Source organism: Chiloscyllium plagiosum, chromosome 22 (genome assembly GCF_004010195.1).
Source record: "Chiloscyllium plagiosum isolate BGI_BamShark_2017 chromosome 22, ASM401019v2, whole genome shotgun sequence".
NCBI classification, from domain to species: Eukaryota; Metazoa; Chordata; class Chondrichthyes; order Orectolobiformes; family Hemiscylliidae; genus Chiloscyllium; species Chiloscyllium plagiosum.
The window spans coordinates 6,557,638-6,578,933 of record NC_057731.1 but is presented as its reverse complement, the minus strand read 5'-3'; the positions used below and the strand labels follow the sequence as shown (position 1 = coordinate 6,578,933).

General features: G+C 46.6%; 1 protein-coding gene across 8 annotated transcripts in view; it reads right to left on the bottom strand.

The window, feature by feature from the left end:
- The window catches only part of ank3b (ankyrin 3b), a 737,210-nt gene that overhangs the window by 128,563 nt on the left and 587,351 nt on the right, over nucleotides 1–21,296 (bottom strand). For 6 of the 8 annotated variants that reach the window (XM_043712330.1, XM_043712329.1, XM_043712328.1 and 3 more), the window contains exons 22-25: nucleotides 18,095–18,193; nucleotides 17,542–17,614; nucleotides 15,719–15,781; nucleotides 1,330–1,462 (exon numbers count right to left, since the gene is read on the bottom strand). In XM_043712330.1, coding sequence (XP_043568265.1) covers nucleotides 1,330–1,462; nucleotides 15,719–15,781; nucleotides 17,542–17,614; nucleotides 18,095–18,193 — 368 coding nt within the window. Of the gene's footprint in view, nucleotides 1–1,329; nucleotides 1,463–5,686; nucleotides 5,780–5,991; nucleotides 6,194–15,718; nucleotides 15,782–17,541; nucleotides 17,615–18,094; nucleotides 18,194–21,296 lie in introns of those variants that run through there. The other 2 variants (XM_043712335.1, XM_043712336.1) reach the window with 2 other exon arrangements.

Here is a 21,296-nt window from a genome sequence, read left to right as displayed (position 1 = left end):
ATGTGACAATAAAGCTAATTTAATTCAAATCTGGAAATGATCTCCACCAAAAAGCAACTGAGAAACAGGTTGATTGATTTTTGTTAGACCTTAAGATGTTAGGAATGAGAGAACCAGGGCAGGGGTAAATGGGATGAATATGTAGATCAGCCATGTGTGATAGAATTGTGCAACTAAGCCAAGGGGCTGAACAGCCAACTCTGCTTCTTGCGTTCCTTATGAGGACATAACATCCTAACACCTGAAGCTGTGCATTAAAGGAATGCGTCTTGTTTTGGGAAACATTTTGGATTCAAGCCTCAAACGTTTCAATCTGGATGTGATTCCTTAAATATTAACTGGCATGCTGTTTAGTAAACAGCGCATTGTGCTATTTTAATGTTTTCTGTGTTCCACAGACACTGTAAATACACTGCAACTTCGTTTTAACCTGCAACTTAAATAAACAAATGGCTGAATTTTATGAATGGTTTTTGTTTGGAAATGAGAAACAGGCATATTGGGGTCAGAAAGCATGTGAATTAATCTTTCAGCTCCCGAGAACATTTTAAGTAATGCAAGGGAAAAGAAAATACAATCTCAAACAGTGAATGACAGAGTAGTATTGAAATGCTGCTGGGGGTTTATGGACAAGCAGGAGGTTCTGAATGAGGACAAATCACATTGTTTGCAGCTGATCAAGAAACGGGATGCATGCTGGACAGCGAGTGCTTGCCTGATTTAAAGACAGCGACGGCTGTAAAATGTTTAATGTTCCGACTGCTAGAATTAATATCGAGCAGTTTTAATGTGTATTTTGAAACAGTCTCCAGGTGCGAATAAATGAATTATGAAAAAAGAGATGCCCAGGAGTGTTGATTTGCAGCTGTTTATTGAGGAAAACACTGAATCAACAACATGGTTAATTGTAGGTTTCCATTAACCTATTCCTGGGCAGTGCTTTATGTCCAAGTCTGTTTAGTGTAGAACACTTGGGAAATTGAAAACATCCACAGTACAGTTCTGCATCTCTACCCGAGAAAGCCTAATTTTACCGCAAAGTGACCGATTAATGAACATGCTCAGTTTCACAGCAATTATCCTGATTGACAGTCCCACATCAGGCAGGGGAAATGATATGCATGTTCACCAATCACAACCATCCTGAGAGCAATTTGGACTGAGTGCCAAACAGTGGCCTTGACAGAAACACCCACAAGCATGTAAAAAAGACAAACTTCAGAATTGATAGTTGCTAAATAGTTAAGTACTTCATTTTTCGAAAAGGTATTGGTGCTGCCAGGCATGCCGGCCCATGTGCCGAAAAGGAAACAGTGTAAAGTTCCTTACCTTGCGGATCGAGCTCCCAGGCTGAAACCCATATAGCTCATGTTTCCTTCCACAGGCAGTGAATCATCTCCCAATTCTTTCAGATCCTGGGGGCCAAGGTATTTATCTGTGTCGCCAGTCATCGCATCATCACCTGGCAACAACAACAGAGACAGACAAATCAAAAGAGGCTTCAGTAGGACACATTGACATGTAAACCCAGAGCTCCCACATTGTCATGGAAACCCAGTTCTACTGTATCACAGTGACACAGAACCCCAGCGCTCCAGTATCACAGTGACACAGAAACCCAGTGCTCCTGTATCACAGTGACACAGAAACCCAGCGCTCCAGTATCACAGTGACACAGAACCCCAGTGCTCCTGTATCACAGTGACACAGAAACCCAGTGCTCCAGTATCACAGTGACACAGAAATCCAGGGCTCCAGTATCACAGTGACACAGTAATCCAGCGCTACAGTACCATAGTGACACAGAAACCCAGGGCTCCAGTGTCACAGTGACACAGAAACCTAGCTCCTCTGTACCACAGTCACACAGAAACCCAGCGCTCCAGTATCAGAGTGACCCAGGAACCCAGCACTCCAGTATCACAGTGACACAGAAACCCAGCACCCCTGTACCACAGTCACACAGAAACCCAGCGCTTCTGTATCACAGTGACACAGAAACCCAGCGCTCCTGTACCACAGTGACAAAGAAACCAAGCGCTCCTGTACCACAGTGACACAGAAACCCAGCTCTACTGTATCACAGTAACACAGAAACCCAGCTCCCCTGTACCACAGTGAAACAGAAACACAGTGCTCCTGTACCACAGTGACACAGAATCCCAGTGTTCCTGGATCACAGTGACACAGAAACCCAGCGCTCCTGTATCACAGTGACACAGAAACCCAGCGCTCCTGCACCACAGTGACACAGAAACCCTGGGCTCCTGTATCACAGTGACACAGAAACCCTGGGCTCCTGTACCACAGTGACACAGAAACCCAGCGCTCCTGTACCACAGTGACACAGAAACACAGTGCTCCTGTATCACAGTGGCACAGAAACCCAGCGCTCCTGTATCACAGTGACACAGAAACCCATGGCTCCTGTACCACAGTGACACAGAAACACAGTGCTCCTGTACCACAGTGACACAGAAACCCAGGGCTCCAGTATCACAGTGACACAGTAATCCAGCGCTCCAGTACCATAGTGACACAGAAACCCAGGGCTCCAGTGTCACAGTGACACAGAAACCAAGCGCTCCAGTACCATAGTGACACAGAAACCCAGGGCTCCAGTATCACAGTGACACAGTAATCCAGCGCTCCAGTACCATAGTGACACAGAAACCCAGGGCTCCAGTATCACAGTGACACAGTAATCCAGCGCTCCAGTACCATAGTGACACAGAAACCCAGGGCTCCAGTATCACAGTGACACAGTAATCCAGCGCTCCAGTACCATAGTGACACAGAAACCCAGGGCTCCAGTATCACAGTGACACAGTAATCCAGCGCTCCAGTACCATAGTGACACAGAAACCCAGGGCTCCAGTATCACAGTGACACAGTAATCCAGCGCTCCAGTACCATAGTGACACAGAAACCCAGGGCTCCAGTGTCACAGTGACACAGAAACCAAGCTCCTCTGTACCACAGTCACACAGAAACCCAGCGCTTCTGTATCACAGTGACACAGAAACCCAGGGCTCCTGTACCACAGTGACACAGAAACCCAGCGCTCCCATACCACAGTGACACAGAAACACAGTGCTCCCATACCACAGTGACACAGAAACACAGTGCTCATGTACCACAGTGACACAGAAACCCAGCGCTCCTGTCTCACAGTGACACAGAAACCCAGGGCTCCTGTACCACAGTGACACAGAAACCCAGCGCTCCTGTACCACAGTGACACAGAAACCCAGTGTTCCTGTATCACAGTGACACAGAAATCCAGGGCTCCTGTATCACAGTGACACAGAAACCCAGTGCTCCTGTACCACAGTGACACAGAAACCCAGTGCTCCTGTACCACAGTGACACTGAAGCCCAGTGCTCCTCTACCATAGTGACACAGAAACACAGCGCTCCTTTTCCACAGTGACACAGAAACCCAGTGCTCCTGTACCACAGTCACACAGAAACACAGTGCTCCTGTACCACAGTCACACAGAAACACAGTGCTCCTGTACCACAGTGACACAAAACCCAGTGCTCCTGTACCACAGTGACACAGAAACACAGTGCTCATGTACCACAATGACACAGAAACCCAGCGCTCCTGTACCACAGTGACACAGAAACACTGGGCTCCTGTACCACAATGACACAGAAACACAGCGCTCCTTTTCCACAGTGACACAGAAACCCAGTGCTCCTGTACCACAGTGACACAGAAACACAGTGCTCCAGTACCACAGTCACACAGAAACACAGTGCTCCTGTACCACAGTGACACAGAAACCATGTGCTCCTGTACCACAGTGACACAGAACCCTGCGCTCCTGTATCACAGTGACACAGAAACACAGTGCTCCTGTACCACAGTGACACAGAAACCCAGTGCTCCTGTACGACAGTCACACAGAAACCCAGCGCTCCTGTATCACACGGACACAGAGGCCCAGTGCTCCTGTACCACAGTGACACAGAAACCCAGCGCTCCTTTTTCACAGTGACACAGAAACACAGTTCTCCTGTACCACAGTGACACAGAAACACAGTGCTCCTGTACCACAGTGACACAGAAACCCAGCGCTCCTGTATCACAGTGACACAGAAACCCAGGGCTCCTGTACCAGTGACACAGAAACCCAGTGCTCCTGTATCACAGTGACACAGAAACCCAGCGCTCCTGTATCACAGTGACACAGAAACCCAATGCTCTGTACCACAGTGACACAGAAACCCAGTATTCTGTACCACAGTCACACAGAAACCCAGTGCTCCAGTATCACACAGACAGACACCCTGTGCTCCTATACCACAGTGACACAGAAACACAGCGCTCCTGTACCACAGTGACACAGAAACCCAGTGCTCTGTACCACAGTGACACAGAAACCCAGTGTTCTGTACCACAGTCACACAGAAACCCAGTGCTCCTGTACCACAGTCACACAGAAACCCAGTGCTCCAGTATCACACAGACACAGACACCCAGTGCTCCTATACCACAGGGACACAGAAACCCAGCGCTCCTGTACCACAGTGACACAGAAACCCAGTGCTCTGTACCACAGTGACACAGAAACCCAGTGCTCTGTACCACAGTCACACAGAAACACAGCGCTCCTGTACCACAGTGACACAGAAGCCCAGTGCTCTGTACCACAGTGACACAGTAGCCCAGTGCTCTGTACCACAGTCACACAGAAACACAGCGCTCCTGTACCAGTGACACAGAAGCCCAGTGCTCTGTACCACAGTGACACAGAAACACAGCGCTCCTGTACCAGTGACACAGAAGCCCAGTGCTCTGTACCACAGTGCCAGAAGAGTCTCCTGTCCTTGGGATTTCTGCCTCCGTCACAGAAGCCCAGTGCTCTGTACCACAGTGACACAGAAACCCAGTGCTCTGTACCACAGTGCCAGAAGAGTCTCCTGTCCTTGGGATTTCTGCCTCCGTTTCTGAAGGACAGTATTTATATTGGTCCTGACTGGCTATTGGCCATCTGTCCAGAAGGATTCCATTCTGCTTGGCCATTGTCTCGGTGGTTTCTCACAGTTACCCTGCCCTCCCAGACCGATCTGCCCGTCTGCACTGTCCCTCCCACTCTGACCGAGCAGTGAATCCGAACAAACAGCCTTCCACCGACCTTGAACCACCTGATGCCTGGGAAACTAAACGGAGCTCAGCTTTCACTCCGAGCCGGTTGGTGCCTGCTTTGCTGGATATCGCTGAGGGCTGTGTGCAGGACCAGGGTTCGGGTTGGGTGGGATGGAGGAGGGGGGCGTATTACTGCTGAGTCAGCACTGGGGACTTGCAATCAGCTGGAATCGGGAGGGGAGCCCTCGGAGGTTGCAGACTGCATGGGGGGGGGGGGCACATTTCACACAACAACAGATTCAGATGTGTTCAGAAGCCTCTGGGAGTATTACTGTAGTACCGACTTGGAGGGGAGGGGAGGGGAGGGGGTGAATCTCATGCACAGAGCTGGATTAATGTGGGAATGTCTTCACTGTCGACACGGAGCATCTTGGAAAAAACTTGGAAGTTTTCAAAGTAGCTCCATGCTCACACACCCTACTCGATTAGACACGCACACATAGAGTCTAGGAAATGGACAGGGACTGCAAGAATTGGACAGTCAGTAACAAAATTACAAACTTTGCAAAATCACATTTCCACCCAAACCTGCAAATAAGCCCGGAGCACTCCACAATTGCAAGCTCCACAGCGAGAGAGAACAGACAGAGACAGGGAGAGAGACCCTTACACGTTCGGGAAGTCATCTCCCCCAGCGAGCTGCAAAAACTCTTCTCCGGTTTTGTTTCTTCACCCCCCGCCCTACCCTCTGACCTGGTGATCGCTCCTGGAGTTGATCCTTCCAATCCACCCCCCCCCCCCCCTTTAAAAACCCTCCCTTCCCTGGCGATCGAGCGCTGGATACACTGCCTCCAAATCTCAACAACACAAGCTGAGCTGGGGGGCGTGCTTACCTCTCAGACACAGCACTGTGCATCTTATAGACTGGGGAAGGAAATAAAGCACACAGACAGACAGACAGACAAGGGGAGGGGGGCACTGAGAAGAAGGGGGGTTACAAAAGACAGCAGTTCCCAAGTGTGCGCAGGAACCCCAATCGCAGTGCACATATTTTCTGAATTAGTCAGCACTGAGTTGAGCCTCCCCTACTCTGTAAAAGGATACTTGCTTGTCTCACACCGATGTTCCACACTCAAACAAAGACACTCTGAAAGGGGGGGTGGGGGGCAATGAAGTCACCAGGATATGCATCACTCACAGACAAGTCTAATTCTCAGCAGCTGCCCACTCCAAATATTTATCCGGGTTAACGCAGATTCCGCCCCGTTGCTGTGCTGGGCTGGCGTTTCCATTGGAAAACAACAAGGAAACGGCCCTGCAGTGATTTCAACTCTCGGATAATATCTCGTTGTCTCCCAAATTAATCCCAATCCCACCTCAGCCCTTCCTTATTTTGGGATGTCCACCAACTGAAAGCCACCCATCCCGAACATGCTCGGTGTCATTCTCATGTGAAAGCCTGCGAGATTGAGATTTAGGGAGATCAACTGTGTTTCAACATCCTCCTGGAAGCTTCCTCACATGATGAGGCTGGCTTTCCAACCATTGCTCAGCTGATACACGCTGAAATATTGGAGGCCAATCGGTTGCATTACCCAATTCTTAAATGCTGTACAGATAGCAGGCTCCACCACCTTCACTCTCAGTCCTTTCGAATCCCGAAAAGTGTGGGAGCTGACCATTAGGCCCATCGAGTCCACATCGACCCCTCTAAACAGCATCCTGTTCTTACCCACCCTTGTAACCCCTGCTAATCCTCCTAACCTGCACATCTATGAACACTGTGGTCAACTTAGCATGGCTAATCCACCTGACCTGCACAGCTTTGACTTGTTGGAGGAAATCGGAACACCCGGAAGTAACCCATGCAGACACAGGGGAGAATGTGCAAACTCCACACTGGAATCAAACCCGGGTCCCTGGCGCTGTGAGGCAGCAGTGCTAACCACTGAACCACTGTACCACAGTCCGGTAAAGACAAATGGTCAAAGAAAATAACAAGATGAATCAGTTTTAATGATCGTGGCCACGTTTCTCCTCCACACCGCAGCATCTAGAGACTGATTGTTTGCTCCTGGAACATTGGCAACCCTCAATCAATTTTCCAGCTGCTTTATTCTTCCAAAGTCAAATGAGGAGAGATGTGGACACACACTAGCTGGAGTTCAGAAGAATGGGGGGGGGGTGAATCTGATTGAGGAATATAAAACGCCAAAGGGGTTGCTCCCCACTTTGTGGGACAGTCTCAAACAACAGGTCATAGATACAGACTGAGAGGAGGTACTTTCAAAACTGAGCTGAGCAGAAACTATTCCTCTCAGAGGGCTGTGGATCTGTGGACGTCTCTGTCCCAGGATGCAGTGGAGGCAGAATCAAATCAACAGAATCAAGAAGGAAATAGATAGGTTTCTGATGGAAAGCAGGACAAAGGGCTATGGGGAGAAGGCAGGAAGGTGGAGTTGAGGCCAGGATAAGATCAATCATGATCATGTTAAATGGCGGAGTGGGCTCGAAGGGTTCAATTGCCTACTCCCACTCCTAATTCCTGCAAAGAACACTTTGTCAATCAGTTTGGTACAACTACCAAAGGCTAAATGTGGAGGAAACACTTCCACTAGCTAGGGAATCCCAAACTAGGGGACTTCATTACAGAATGAGGGGACACTCATTTAAAACTGAGATCACAGAATCCCTGCAGTGCGGAAGCAGGCCATTCAGTCCATTGAGTCCATACCGACCATCTGGGAATTTCTTTTCGATCACTGAATGTTTAAAGAGGATGAGATAATCTTTCAAAATATTCCGGAGCTGGTAGCTATGCTGAGTTGGCATGAAAGAAATAGTTGAGGCAGTTTAACCATTTGTGTACAGATTGTCAGGGCAGATTTAAGGGACCAAATGCCCGAGCCCTGCTCCGACTTGTATGTGACATATCACTCCATCACCACCTGGTTTTGTCCCTCAGTTCAAAGCAATGTGCATTTACATAGCACCTGTAAATTAGAAAAATGTCCCCAGGGTGCTTCATGTGAGAATTATGAAACAAGAGTTGTCACTGAGCCTTGATGAAGAGATATTATGATGGAGGAGCAAAAGGAAGAGATAGAAAGAAACAGCCTCAAGAAAGAGAGAGAGAGATTGAGAGAGAGAGAGAGAGAGAGTGTGGTGGTGGAGAGTATTTCAGGTGGAAATCCCAGTGCTTAGGATCCAGGACACTGCCACCATTGGGGCATCAAAGCAAGAGCACCGAGATCTCTGCCTGGTTGTAAGGCTGGGGAATGCTGGAGGTGGGGAAATATGGCAATGTCATGGAGGGATACAGTGTAAGGAACCACAATGGCTAGAGCACAGAAGGAGGCCATTTGGTCTATAGAGTCCAGCTGGCTTGTTCCAAAGAGAAATTTAGCTCAACCCACTGTCTTGTCGCTGCCCTGTAAACGCAAAACATTTACATTCACTCTGTCCTCCAGCCATTAGTGGTTCTCCAATTTCCTTCAGAAAACCATGTTTAAAGCTTCCTCCATCACACTCTCAGGTAATGCATTCCACACCCAGATAGCTCAGGGTGTGAAATATACATTCTCATGTGGCTGCTGGCTCTTTTGCCCATTCACTAGAAATCTGTGTTCTCTTCTTTGTGATATTTCTGTTGAAAGGAACCGTTTCCTTCACACTCTAGACTTGTCATGATTTTAAAGACCTCAGTCAAATCTCCTACCTTCTCTTCCCCAAGGACAGCAGCCCTTGCCTGTTCAATCTGCATTTGTAACTTAGTCCCTCACCCTTGTTAATTTTCCACACCCTCTCTTTAACCTTCCTGAAGTTGGTGGATGAAGTGTTCAGTCTACGACCACGTTTTTCATTCTTGTATTTTATCTCAATTTATAAAGCCCAGGATCCTAATGGGCTCTTCAACAACATTTTGCCCTGCCCCCTTAAACAATTGGTTTCCCTCCTCTTCCCCTCCCTTTTCTAAATGTATCCTTTAAGTTTCAAAGGCGGCTTAGTTGGCGAGATAGTTAACATGTGGTTCAGAATAATCGCAACAATGTTGGTTTGATTCCAGACCCAGTTGAGGTGGGATTGGGACCCAGAGAATGAAAGGCATTGGGAAAAGTTACCAAGAAAAGGCTTCAGGTGAAGTATCAGCCAACAAGTTGCCTTTAGTTTCTGTTATTGAGAGGGGATTGGTTCCAAAGGGATTATGTTCCTGTTACATCGATTCCACTGATTCTATTAAAGTTTTGCACAGTCTGTGAGTGGAGGTGGAAGGTTCTACTCCAGCTTTCAGAAGGAGCAGATGTGGCTGTACCAACTCCCTAAGGTACTATGACTAATGCCTGACCTAATGTGGTTGTACTTCTTGCTATCAAGCTGTAAATCCATTTATTAATCAAGAATGGTGCCTCTTCTGTCGATATTCCACTGTGGTGCATCCTCTACCACTTTTCACTAGACAGGCCCAAGATAAAGAAAAGACAAAGGTGGATTGTGAACTAACCCAAACTCCCCTTCCCCAGTACCACATACTGATCGCGCTGGCATATCCCACAAAATGCTAGCAGCAGTCAACTGGAATAATACCATTGTTTGTTTTCCTTTTCGTTCTTCTGAGCAAAACGCAACACATCACTCCTCTGTGTTAAACTGCAACAGCCACAAGCTCACCCAGCCATCAGTCTGTCTCTGTCCTTCTTGAAGTTTACCACTATCCTCCTCACTGTACTTCCAAGTCATGTTCAAATTTTGAAATTGTGGTCTGTACATTGAAATCTATGTCACGAACAAATGTCAAGTAAAGCCCTGGCCTTGGTACTGACTCCTAGGGAACTCTGTAGTATCCCTAGTCTGGACCATTACTTTGTGCACAATCCCCCAGTCAACTTTGACTTGCCAGCACATTCCCTTTTATTCAAGGCTTTCAGTGCTGGGGACAAGCTAATTATGGGGCACTTCATCAAAGCTTTTTGGAAACCCATGTACACCACAACACCCAAACAGATTTTGCAGCCAGTCATGTTCTAGAACTGCTATAGTCCGTAGTGCTAACAGGAAGGAGTTCCAGTGAGTCAGTGACAGTGAAGGAACTGCAATATATTTCCAAGGCAGGATGGTGTGCAGCTTGGAGGGGAACTTTCAGAGGGTGATCTTCAATGTATCTAAAACCTCCATCTAGCGGAGGTTGCCAATTCAGCAAGTGCTTTTGAAGGTTGCTTGGCAAATGGCAGCAGCGGATTTTGTATTTGGTACGCTCTGTGTTGGTGGTGGGGTAAACAAACATTAAAGGTGGGGCAATGCAGTGCCAATCAAGTGGGCTGCTTTGTCCTGGTTGGCATTGAGCTTCTTGAGTGTTGTTGGAGCTGCACCCATCCAGGCAAATGGGGAGTATTCTATCACACTCCTGACTTGCATCTTGGAGATGGTGGACAGGCTTTGGTGAGTTACAGTTGCAGAATTCCTAATCTCTGACCTATGCTTAGATTAGATTAGATTACTTACAGTGTGGAAACAGGCCCTTCAGCCCAACAAGTCCACACCGATCCGCCGAAGCACAACCCACCCATACCCCTATATTTACCCATTTACGGGCAATTTTAGCATGGCCAATTCACCTGACCTGCACATCTTTGGACTGTGGGAGGAAACCCACGCGGACACGGGTAGAATGTGTAAACTCCACACAGTCAGTCGCCTGAGGCGGGAATTGAACCTGGGTCTCTGGCGCTGTGAGGCAGCAGTGCTAATCACTGTGCCACCGTGCCGAACAGAATATTGATAGAACTGAGTTGGTTAATTTTCTGGTGAATGGTAGTCCAAAAGTGTGATTTACTATTCAAGGCAGGATTACACGCAGCAGACTTGGAAAGACCAAGTGCGGAATTCTTTTTGACCAGAGGATTTAAGTCAGGAATACCAGTGGTGGCTCCTAAACACATGCAGCAGGAGGGAAGTGACTAGCCATTCAGGGTTTTGGATGCAGCATTGCCTGTAATATAGATCCACTGGATCCTGACATGACACCAAACGCCTGTCCCAGTGACTAGTCTGCCTGAGTTTGCCCTCCCACACATCAAGAACTCTGTCTGTGGTTTGTGACTGGGCTTCAAGAGACCTTGACTGGTTCTCCATCAGTGCAGCTTTCCACATTGTGAGAATATATTTGTAAAACTGCACTCTGTTTTAGCAACTCCAAGTGACAAAGCAGCACTGAGTGCTGGTTACACAGGGGAGTCTGCCTTCAGTGATAAAATTGGGATGAGTAAACAGCAGCTGTTTTCAGACAGGAATTGATATTAGACAGGGCTAATGCCCGAAATGTCGATTCTCCTGTTCCCTAGATGCTGCCTGACCTGCTGCGCTTTTCCAGCAACACATTTCCATCTCTGATCTCCAGCATCTGCAGACCTCACTTTCTCCTCAGGAATTGATATTAGTCCATCATTCCGACTCCTTCACCATCTTCCCCAGCAATTCCAACGGCACAAAACCAAAACATGAGTTAGAAATGGAGGAAATATCATCTTGTTTGCCTCCTCTTGCATGTGAAGTTCTCCAGGACACTTAGCTAGTGAGCATTAAATCCTGTCCTCACCAGCAATGTTCACGTCTCGTGAACAAGGAGAATATGTTGTTGCTTTCAAGGCCACAGAAGGAGCTAGCAATTTGTGGCACTCATTGAAATCCCCAGTGCTGGGATGTGCATCATAGTGAGGAGCATTGCAACAGGCGAATCAGAGCATTGCAACATGTGGAAGCTGATCATTGAACTTCAACCCCTTAGCTTCAGACCTCCCAGGCTTCCTGCACAAAATTACTATCTTTGGAGTCATTTGGTAGTGTGTGTGACACTTTACAAGATCTGAAGCCTTGCACAGGACTTTATGACTCACATCCAGGGGGTAGTCTCTCATTGTAACGGTCTTGGAGCAAGCTGCACTGAGTGCTGAGAGACATAGGTCCCGGGTCACACTTTAAGCATTCACACTGCAGCTACACAGACATTGTGCTCCAGCATGCAGTTAATGTCCTTGATGGCCTTCAAGGCAATGGAACAGTCTCACTCTATCTCCCTTAAGGTGGCAGTACAGGGGAGTGCTTGGCAATGGGGCAGGGTCGGAGCATGAGCAAATGACTCTTCTTTCTGTCAGTCAGAGAGCCCCCAGTGACATGAGCAGTAGCTGAACATACAAGTCTGATTGTGACAATCGGATGACTTGCAGCCAATGGCTTTCACAGGCTGTGCTTGTGGAGAAAGGTCTGACAACGGGTGTAGTGAGGACATGCCCAGGTGAGTGCCAACCGGCTAGGACTCTCCACATCATGAATTCTGGTCTGAATCCACCATTCTGTGTGCAGTGAGTCAGTTAATTTTTACAAAGACTTCCTGCGCTCCTGTTTGAACTGTTTGTGGCCAACCTACCACCACACCTATTAATGTGTCTGGAAATAGAACAGTGGCAACAATTACTTGCATTGATACATGTTGGAAACCATTCCACAGCAGAGTAGCCAGACAAGCAGGACTTTCAGCATCTCACAGGCTTTTGACTGAGGTGAAGGCGTGGCTTTACAGAAAGTATGACTGTTGGAAAAGCCAAGAGTCTGGTGTTGGTGACAATAGAGGGTGAAAGGTGGGGAAAGAGCAGGTCCAGTTTGGAGGAGGGCTAGATGAGTGGAGAACGTCAGAAACAAAACAAGGGCATGACAACGGTGCACAGAACTGCAGTGACCAGAAATTCCAATGGCTTCTCATAGACAATGGCTAATTATACACGACAAATCAGACTATAACATGTAAACACTAGGCCACTAGAAGTCACATTAGGACCAACAGCTTGATCAAAGTGGTGGGTTTTTAATAGGTCTTACAGGAGGAATGAGATATGGAGAGACAGTGAGCTTAGAGCTACACATCTGAAGGAATGACATGACTGAAGGAAGGCAGGGTTGCCCAGCAGAGAAGAACTGGAGGAACACCGGGTTCTTGGAGTGTTGCACGGCTGCAGAAAGTAGGAACGATTCTGGGATTTATGTCAATGACGCCCATCCTTCTTAGCAACCAACAATAACTTTCCTCATGAACCATGACCAAAACCTCAGTCGCAATGTTGGGAACTTTGAAGAGAGATGCTGCTGGTTTATAATATGACCAACAATTCCAAGGTCAATCTGGAGTGTCACTGTTGTTCACTGGTCATCACTTGGGGAACCCCTTGTGATGTTGTTCTGTAAATTCCTTCCTGCAGTACCTCCAACTAAACCTACAATACAATTTCCATAACTCAATCCTTATTTCTAATACTTCACTTGAAGATGGTTAACACATTTCCTACTTTGTACATGCTGAATTGCAGAACAATACATACCTTACTCTACTTGTCACCCATATTTATCTTGCCCATTTCCATTTGGATTCACGTGGACAGTGTGTGCTTCCGTGATATACATAGCCCCTTCTTGCCCATTTGGGAGCAACTGCTCCTGTCCAGTCACCCTATGAATTCCATCAGCCTGCCCTCCCCACCCCGTTTTTAAAATCAGCATCCGAAATCCTGACAGTGATTTTATTTGCTTATCTTGCAGTAGAAATGGGAGCGGTGGGGTTTTTAAAATCAGCATCCGAAATCCTTACAGTGATTTTAATTGCTTATCTTGCAGTAGAAATGGGAGCGGTGGGGTCTGTTCGACAAAGTGGGCACAGCCATGGCAAATTTCAGTTCCCAAATGATGTGTAACATTACACTGGGTTAGACCAAGATTCAGGTGGCTGCCAACAGCTGAAGGTGGCATCAGCCTCTGTCTACATCTATAAATAGTTGTGCCCAATATATTTGAGGGCCTCATTCAGAAAAGGATGGCAATAACTGAAGCAATCATCAGGCCAATTCCAATTCATGTGCTTCAGTCACTCCTGCCCCTTTACATTCCAGTTTTGATTTTGAGGCCACTCATGGTATAACATTCATTGGTGTAAAATGTGTCAGTGGCTACCTCAGCTATTGAGCCCTATGACTGTAGGATCAGTCTGGGTTCAGACCTCCCTCAGACCTGAAGATCAAGCCAGGGCTGGTGAGATATTGCTATGATGTGACATCACCCATTTTCTCTCAGTGCAGTGGTTGGAAATGGCTGTTTAGAGGCCAGCATGTCATCACCAATCATCCTTTATTTGCAAAAGCGTAGCTTTTGACAACAGCACTGCCTTTCACGGAGTCAGACACTCAGGGGCTCAATATCCCTTAAGCACATCCCTTTATGTCAGCCAGGGCTCCCTGATTGGACCAGATTAACAGCCCTCGGTCAGGGAACTCTCATTCTGTGATGCCCAGCTGGCTGACCTCATTACAATCTCCGCAGTGGTAATGTCTCGGGAATTATAATCCAGAAACTCAGGTGAATACTGTGGGGAAAGGGTTCAATTCCTATCACAACAGCCACTGAAATTTAAACAAATAAAGCTTAAGAGGAAAGTAGCCTCAGCAAAGCTGGCCATGATTACTGATTATTGCAAAAACCCAACTTCTTCACTCATGTCCTTTTAAGGAAGGAAATCTGTTGTCCTTACCCGGACTGGCGTACGTGGGACTCCTGACCCACAGCAATGTGGGTGACTCCTTACTGCCCTGGGAAATGACTGACCTCAGTTCAAGGGCAATTAGGGACAGTCAACAAATGCTGCCCTTGCCAGCGATGCCCAAACCCCATGAGAGAATTTAAAAGAGCATCGTCAAGTTCGGGATTATCAGGGACAGTCAAACTCAGAACACTTGAGATGGTCAAATTTCACAAGCTCAAGGATATGGCTAAGGCCTGAGCTGCAAAGTGGCTCAGTGGTTAGCACTGCTGCCTCAGAGCGCCAGGAAACTGGGTTCGATTCCAGCCTCGGGGTGACTGTCCGTGTGGAGTTTGCACGTTCTCCCCGTGTCTGTGTGGGTTTCCTCCGGCTGCTCCGGTTTCCTCCCATAATCCAAAGGTGGCAAGGTCAGGTGAACTGACCATGCTAAATTGCTCATAGTGATGGGCAGGGATATACAGGCTAGGCGGATTAGCCATGGGAAATGCAGGAATACAGGGATAGAGCAAGTCTCGGAGTGGATTCGATGGGCTGAATGACCTGCTTCCACAATGATATTAACTGGAGGTGTGCTTTCAGGTGAACTTGACCCTAAGGGCATTAATTTCACCTGCAGCATTGTTTAAGTTCACTCTTTCAGAAATGCCACCTTCCAAAATACAAACTGAAGATTGGTAGTTTCTTGAAAAGTCTACCCAGAGCTTAGCATTTCCAAGCAATACTGGCAAATGCATTCACAGCCTCTCATGGAAGAGCACATGTTAATGTTTAACTGTAATGATGCCGCTGGATAGAAAGGTTTGTTAAGTCGAGTTGCAGTTTTCCGACGATTAATGTTCTCCCGTCACCACCAGCAAGCAGTGTGAGCAGCTCACACTCAGTATGATTCCAGCCCTTCACATGTTCAGGTTAATGGTTTACAAGGATTCAGGTACAGCAAGCAGGACCCGGGCAGGCAGGATGGAAGTGAAGTCAGTGCGTTAGTGATGGGTTCGAACAAGGAAGCGTTACATTGTTAAATTGTCACAGTAAGAAAGAACAAGTACCTTCATCAGCATCTGACAAAGACTCAGCTTCACTGACAAATTCAGGAACACTGGCTTTATGAACTGCATGGTTTGAATAAAGATGACCATATATTACCAGATGTGACCAAAATCATTTCAACCCTACTTTTGTAAAAATAAGGCCAGGGTGTAAAAAATATTAGACATCACTGAGCTCACAGAAGAACATATTCATTAGAATTCATGTTGTGATGCTTTGCAAAACTCAGCCAAAAAAGCATGACACCTTGAAGCAATATCTTCAGGTTTAAGGTCACTGACAAAGCAGAAATGTGGCAGTGGGTCATGGGGAAAAGGCTCATGTTAGGACAGAGTAATATTCAGAAAACAACGGAGAAACAAGGAGAGGAACAAGGATGCAGAGAAAGAGCAGGGGTGCTGGTTTATCGAACATTCTCCAGACCAGAGGCACTATGACCTAATGTACTGATTGTTCCTGAAGAGCTAAGTCAGCATTAGCTAGGGACCAAGCTGAGCTCCCCCTGATTGGGCACTAGGCAGGGTCTACGCTCAATAGTCTTCAACCTCAGCTGACATTATTTGAAATCCAATTGGCAACGCAGAACTAGGGAATCATGGCATTACATTCTTGAAAGGATAACATAAGACGACAAGCCCTGACCTCAAATACTACACTTGTTTCATTTCTAAAATTTTTTTTTTTAAGATTAGATTACTTAACAGTGTGGAAACAGGCCCTTCGGCCCAACAAGTCCACACCGACCCTCCGAAGCGCAACCCACCCATACCCCTACATTTACCCCTTACCTAACACTATGGGCAATTTAACATGGCCAATTCACCTGACCTGCACATCTTTGGACGGCAGGAGGAAACCGGAGCACCCGGAGGAAACCCACGCAGACACGGGAGAACGTGCAAACTCCGCACAGACAGTCGCCTGAGGCGGGAATTGAACCCGGGTCTCCAGCGCTGTGAGGCAACAGTGCTAACCATGGTGCCACCGTGCAAATGTCTTTAGGTTGATGTGCAGAGTAAATTAACAGGCTCACAGAGTCATAGAGGCCTACAGCATGAAAACAGGCCCTTCAGCCCAATGTACTCATGCCGCGCAGTTTTCACAATTTAAAACTATTGCCATTTGCCTGTGTTTGATCCATATCCATCCATACCTATCCCATCCATATACCTGTCTAAATGTTTCTTAAATGACAGCATTGTGCTTGCTTCCACCACTATCTCTGGCAGCCAGTTCCAGACACACACACCCTCAGTGTAAAAATGCTGCACCTCTGGACCTCCTGTATCTCTCCCCCCCCCTCTCACTTTAAACCTATGCCCTCTAGTTTTAGACTCCCCTGCTCAGGGGGAAAGGTTATCCGCTATCTACCTTATCTATGCCTCTCATGATTTGATAGACCTGTATAAGGTCATCCCTCAGTCTACTATGCTCCAGGTCAGTAAGTCCCGGCCTCTCCTTATACCTCAAACCTTCCAGTCCAGGTAGCACCCGAGTACATTTTTTCTGCATTATTTCCAGTGGTATGGTGATCAGAAGGGCATGCTGTACTCCAAATGTGATGTCACAATGTTTTCTACAGCTTCAACAAGACATCCCATCTCCTAACCCAATGCTCTGACCAATGAAAGCTAGCATGCCAAAAACCTTCTTCACCATTCTGTCTCTCTGTGACTCCATCTTCAAGGACCTATGAACCTGTGCCCTGAGATCTCTTTGGTCTATTACACACGATGACACCTGGGAAAATGAGCATCAGAAATTGGAGTAAGCCTCTTACTGCAAGCAGGGATAATTTCAGAAGGGAACATTTGAACATTACCTTCATCATCAGATACATCCAGAACTTCATTCATTGTTTCAGGAACATTTAGTTTATGCTTTTCTGTTACGGACTGTGGAGAAAAAGTGTGTGTTTTAGAGACAGTCATGTCAGATCAGTGTTATTAGATTAGATTAGATTCCCTACAGTGTGGAAACAGGCCCTTCGGCCCAACAAGTCCACACCGACCCTCCAAACAGTAACCCACCCAGACCCATTTCCCTCTATTAATGCACCTAACACTATGGGCAATTTAGAATGGCCAATTTACCTGACCTGCACATCTTTGGACTGTGGGAGGAAACTGCAGCACCCGGAGGAAACCCACACAGACACGGAGAGAATGTGCAAACTCCACATAGACAGTTGCCCGAGGCTGAAATAGAACCTGGGTCCCTGGTACTGTGAGGCAGCAGTGCTAACCACTGAGCCACCGTGCCGCCCCATATTCAATCTTCAGCACATTGATTTAAAGAGGTACTGAGTTAAGCAAAGTACCAGCCAATATGATTATGTATGGACAGATAGACAAGCAGACAGAAACAGAATTTACCATTGTGGTCGTCAAGGTTTCCTCAGTAACCACTTTCAGCGTATCAACCACAGAGATATAACCAAGCCTCTTAGCGATGGCTAAAGCAGTATTCCCATTCTAAAAACAAGAACAACATTCCACAATGAGACTGCAATTGGGATCTTCACTCAGAAGCATCACGGTTTTGAAAAATAACAGTGTCTCTTTAAAAGTCTATTGTTACATTTACAGAATACCCTCACTCCGTAATTTCCCTATTCCCATTTCAGGACGTTTGTTTTACTGTAAAACACTGAGAAACATTGACAGAGGGACCTCGATTATCCAAAGGACATGGGCAGGGAGCACTTTGCTTGGTTAATCGAATTCCGGATAATTGAATGCCGGATAACACAGTTTAGCCGAGCATCGGGACATTTTGAATTTGCCAGATAATTGATTACCAGATAATCAAAGTTACTCTGTAAATTGGTCTCTTCCCTATATGATGTTCCTCTCTACTCAGGCATATACGAGTGAACAAGGAGGAAAACGGACCTCGGGGCATGAGTAGACTATTGAGCCATGAAGGTCTGCTCCGTTACATATTCACTTCTGAGAGAGAATGTGTAAGAAAATTTAAGAGAGAAAGCATGAGAGAGGGAGTGTGACAATGTACATGTGTGAGTAAGTGTGAAAGCTGAATGAGTGAGTGGAAAGAAACATTGCAAATGTGTGATGGCATATGAGTGCCCAAGAATGTGTCCAAGACTGGGAGGATGAGACAGCAAGGCATAGGACATAGGAGAGACTGAGTGTGAGATGTACATGTAAGAGACATACAAGACAGCATGTCAAACTGCATGGAACATGCCTAAGAATGCTAGTATTTTTACTGCTGACAGATCTTTCAGGGAAATAATGATACAAGAATTATCCCATTATTTTCCTCTCCAGCTTGGAATTTTTCAATAAATGTTTGCACATCAACACACTGGCTAACATAGAAATATCCTCTTCCTATTAACATCCTGTTTGGGCACAGAATGTGGAGTTGAGAAGAGGCAAGAGGAGGGGGATTAAGAGTAACAGAAACATATGATTAGCACAAAAATATCTCAGGGTGTAACATCATTGAGTAACACAGTGGGTGTCACTGTTTACTTTTTGTTAAGGTAATTTTAGGCAGGGGGTTAAACTCGGAAGTTTAGAGTGAGCAAGTAGCAAGGGAAGGGGTGACCACCAGATTGTCACTTGACTTTATGTTTAAGAGCTTGGTCCTTTCAAAGAGAGGTGGGCACCGCAGAGGCTGGAGTGCATTATTTCCCCGTCCAATGATAGATTGACAATAAATCTCTTGTAAGACTCAACATCTTTTGCTCCCTAAGTCAATATATGGATATCGGTTTGTTCAACACAGACAAGGAAGGAAGATCAGACAAATAATCCTAAAGGAATGTTACTCTCTACCTGGTTGGTATATCATGGGTTTAACTGGGCAGGGATGGAACAGTAAGGTCAGGGGAGCGATACTGATAGGATTAGGGAAGCAGAAAGGTGTATTTGCTGTGGTAAAGGTGACTCCAGCATGACATCTTGCTGATCCAGTGTCAAGGTCAAGGGCATGTCACTGAGGCTGCTGCAGAACATTCTGAGTGTGCAGGAGCGGGAGTAAGCAGCCAGGGGCCATGGCCAACCAATGAAATAGATAGAAAGAGGGATGTGGCTCTGCACACAGACTGCAGGGGGCTGTGAAAGAAATCACAGAGCAGAAACTCAAAAGGGAGTAATCTGTGGATGTGCTAGGGAAGCAGGAGGATAGCTGAATGAATGACCAGAGAGACAGTGCAGGGGGAGAACAGGCCATAAGGATGAATTCTCTGGCCTGCTATAGAAAGGATGCTGTGAAACTTGAATGGGTGCAGAAAAGATTTACAATGATCTTGCTGGGATTAGAGGGTTTGAGCGATAGGATGAGGCTGAATAGGCCGGGGCTATTCCTGGAGTGGTTGAAGGCTGACCTTATATTGATTTAGCACAGCAGGTCAGGCAGCATCCAGGGAACAGGAGATTCGACGTTTCGGGCACAGGCCCTTCTTCAGGAAGAAGAAGGGCCTGTGCCCGAAACGTCGAATCTCCTGTTCCCTGGATGCTGCCTGACCTGCTGTGCTGTTCCAGCAATAAAGTTTCAACTTTGATCTCCAGCATCTGCAGACCTCACTTTCTCCTCTTATATTGATTTATAAAATTTCGAGGGGCACAGCTAGGGTAAATAGCCAATGTCTTTTTTCCCCAGGGTAGGGGAGTTCAAAACTAGAGGGCATAGGTGCAAGATTAGAGGGAAAAATTAAAATGTACCTAAGGGGCAACTTTTTCACACAGAGGGTGGTACGTGTATGGAATCAGCTGCCAGAGGAAGTAGTGGAAGTGCTTACAATTACAACATTTAAAAGGCATCTGGATGGGTACATGAATAGAAAGGGTTGAGGGGAATATGGGCCACATGCTGGCAAATGGAACTAGATTTATTTAGGATATCTGGGCGGCACAAGTGTGTTGGATTGAAGGACCACTTTCTGTACTGTCTAAGCCTATGACTCTATTTACAGCCGACAGAGTCTAGAAAGGTTGCTCCTTCCAAGGGTTGAAACCAAGATCACAATGGAGACATTGAGCAGTGTTGTTGGCAAGGGTTTTATATCTCGCTTGGCAGGGGTATCTGAGTGAGGGTTTGGAAGGGCAAAGTGTAAAACTGGAAGAGATGGCAGAAAAATAAATCACTTGGAAGGTTAAGGAAAGAAAGGCCAGGAAACAGAAAACAAAGTTGCTTTTCATTAATCAGTGGCGCATAGTTCAATTGAAGGAAGCTCACAAACGACGCGGATGAGATGGAGGTATGGATTGAAACCTAGAAGCAATGAAACCTGGAAGTAATGCTTCTCGTAAGAGGTGGGGCTTGATAGATGTGCAGCAACCTACAAGTTCCAAAAGTAACTCCATTCAATCAGCCTCTTAAACTGACTGGACACAAAATCAAAAAGACCTGTTTACTTTAACAAATCACTCAAGTACAACTAAATTACAGGGCGTGTTACTTGTGCATATGATCATGTAACTATTTCTGAAACATGTCTTAACAGGCACGAATGGCAGCTGAACGTTTTTGGTTCAGAGAGTTTTCAGACAGCAGAGTGAGGGAATTTTAAAAGGAGGGGGAAAGGTCACAAACTTAGTTAAGTAA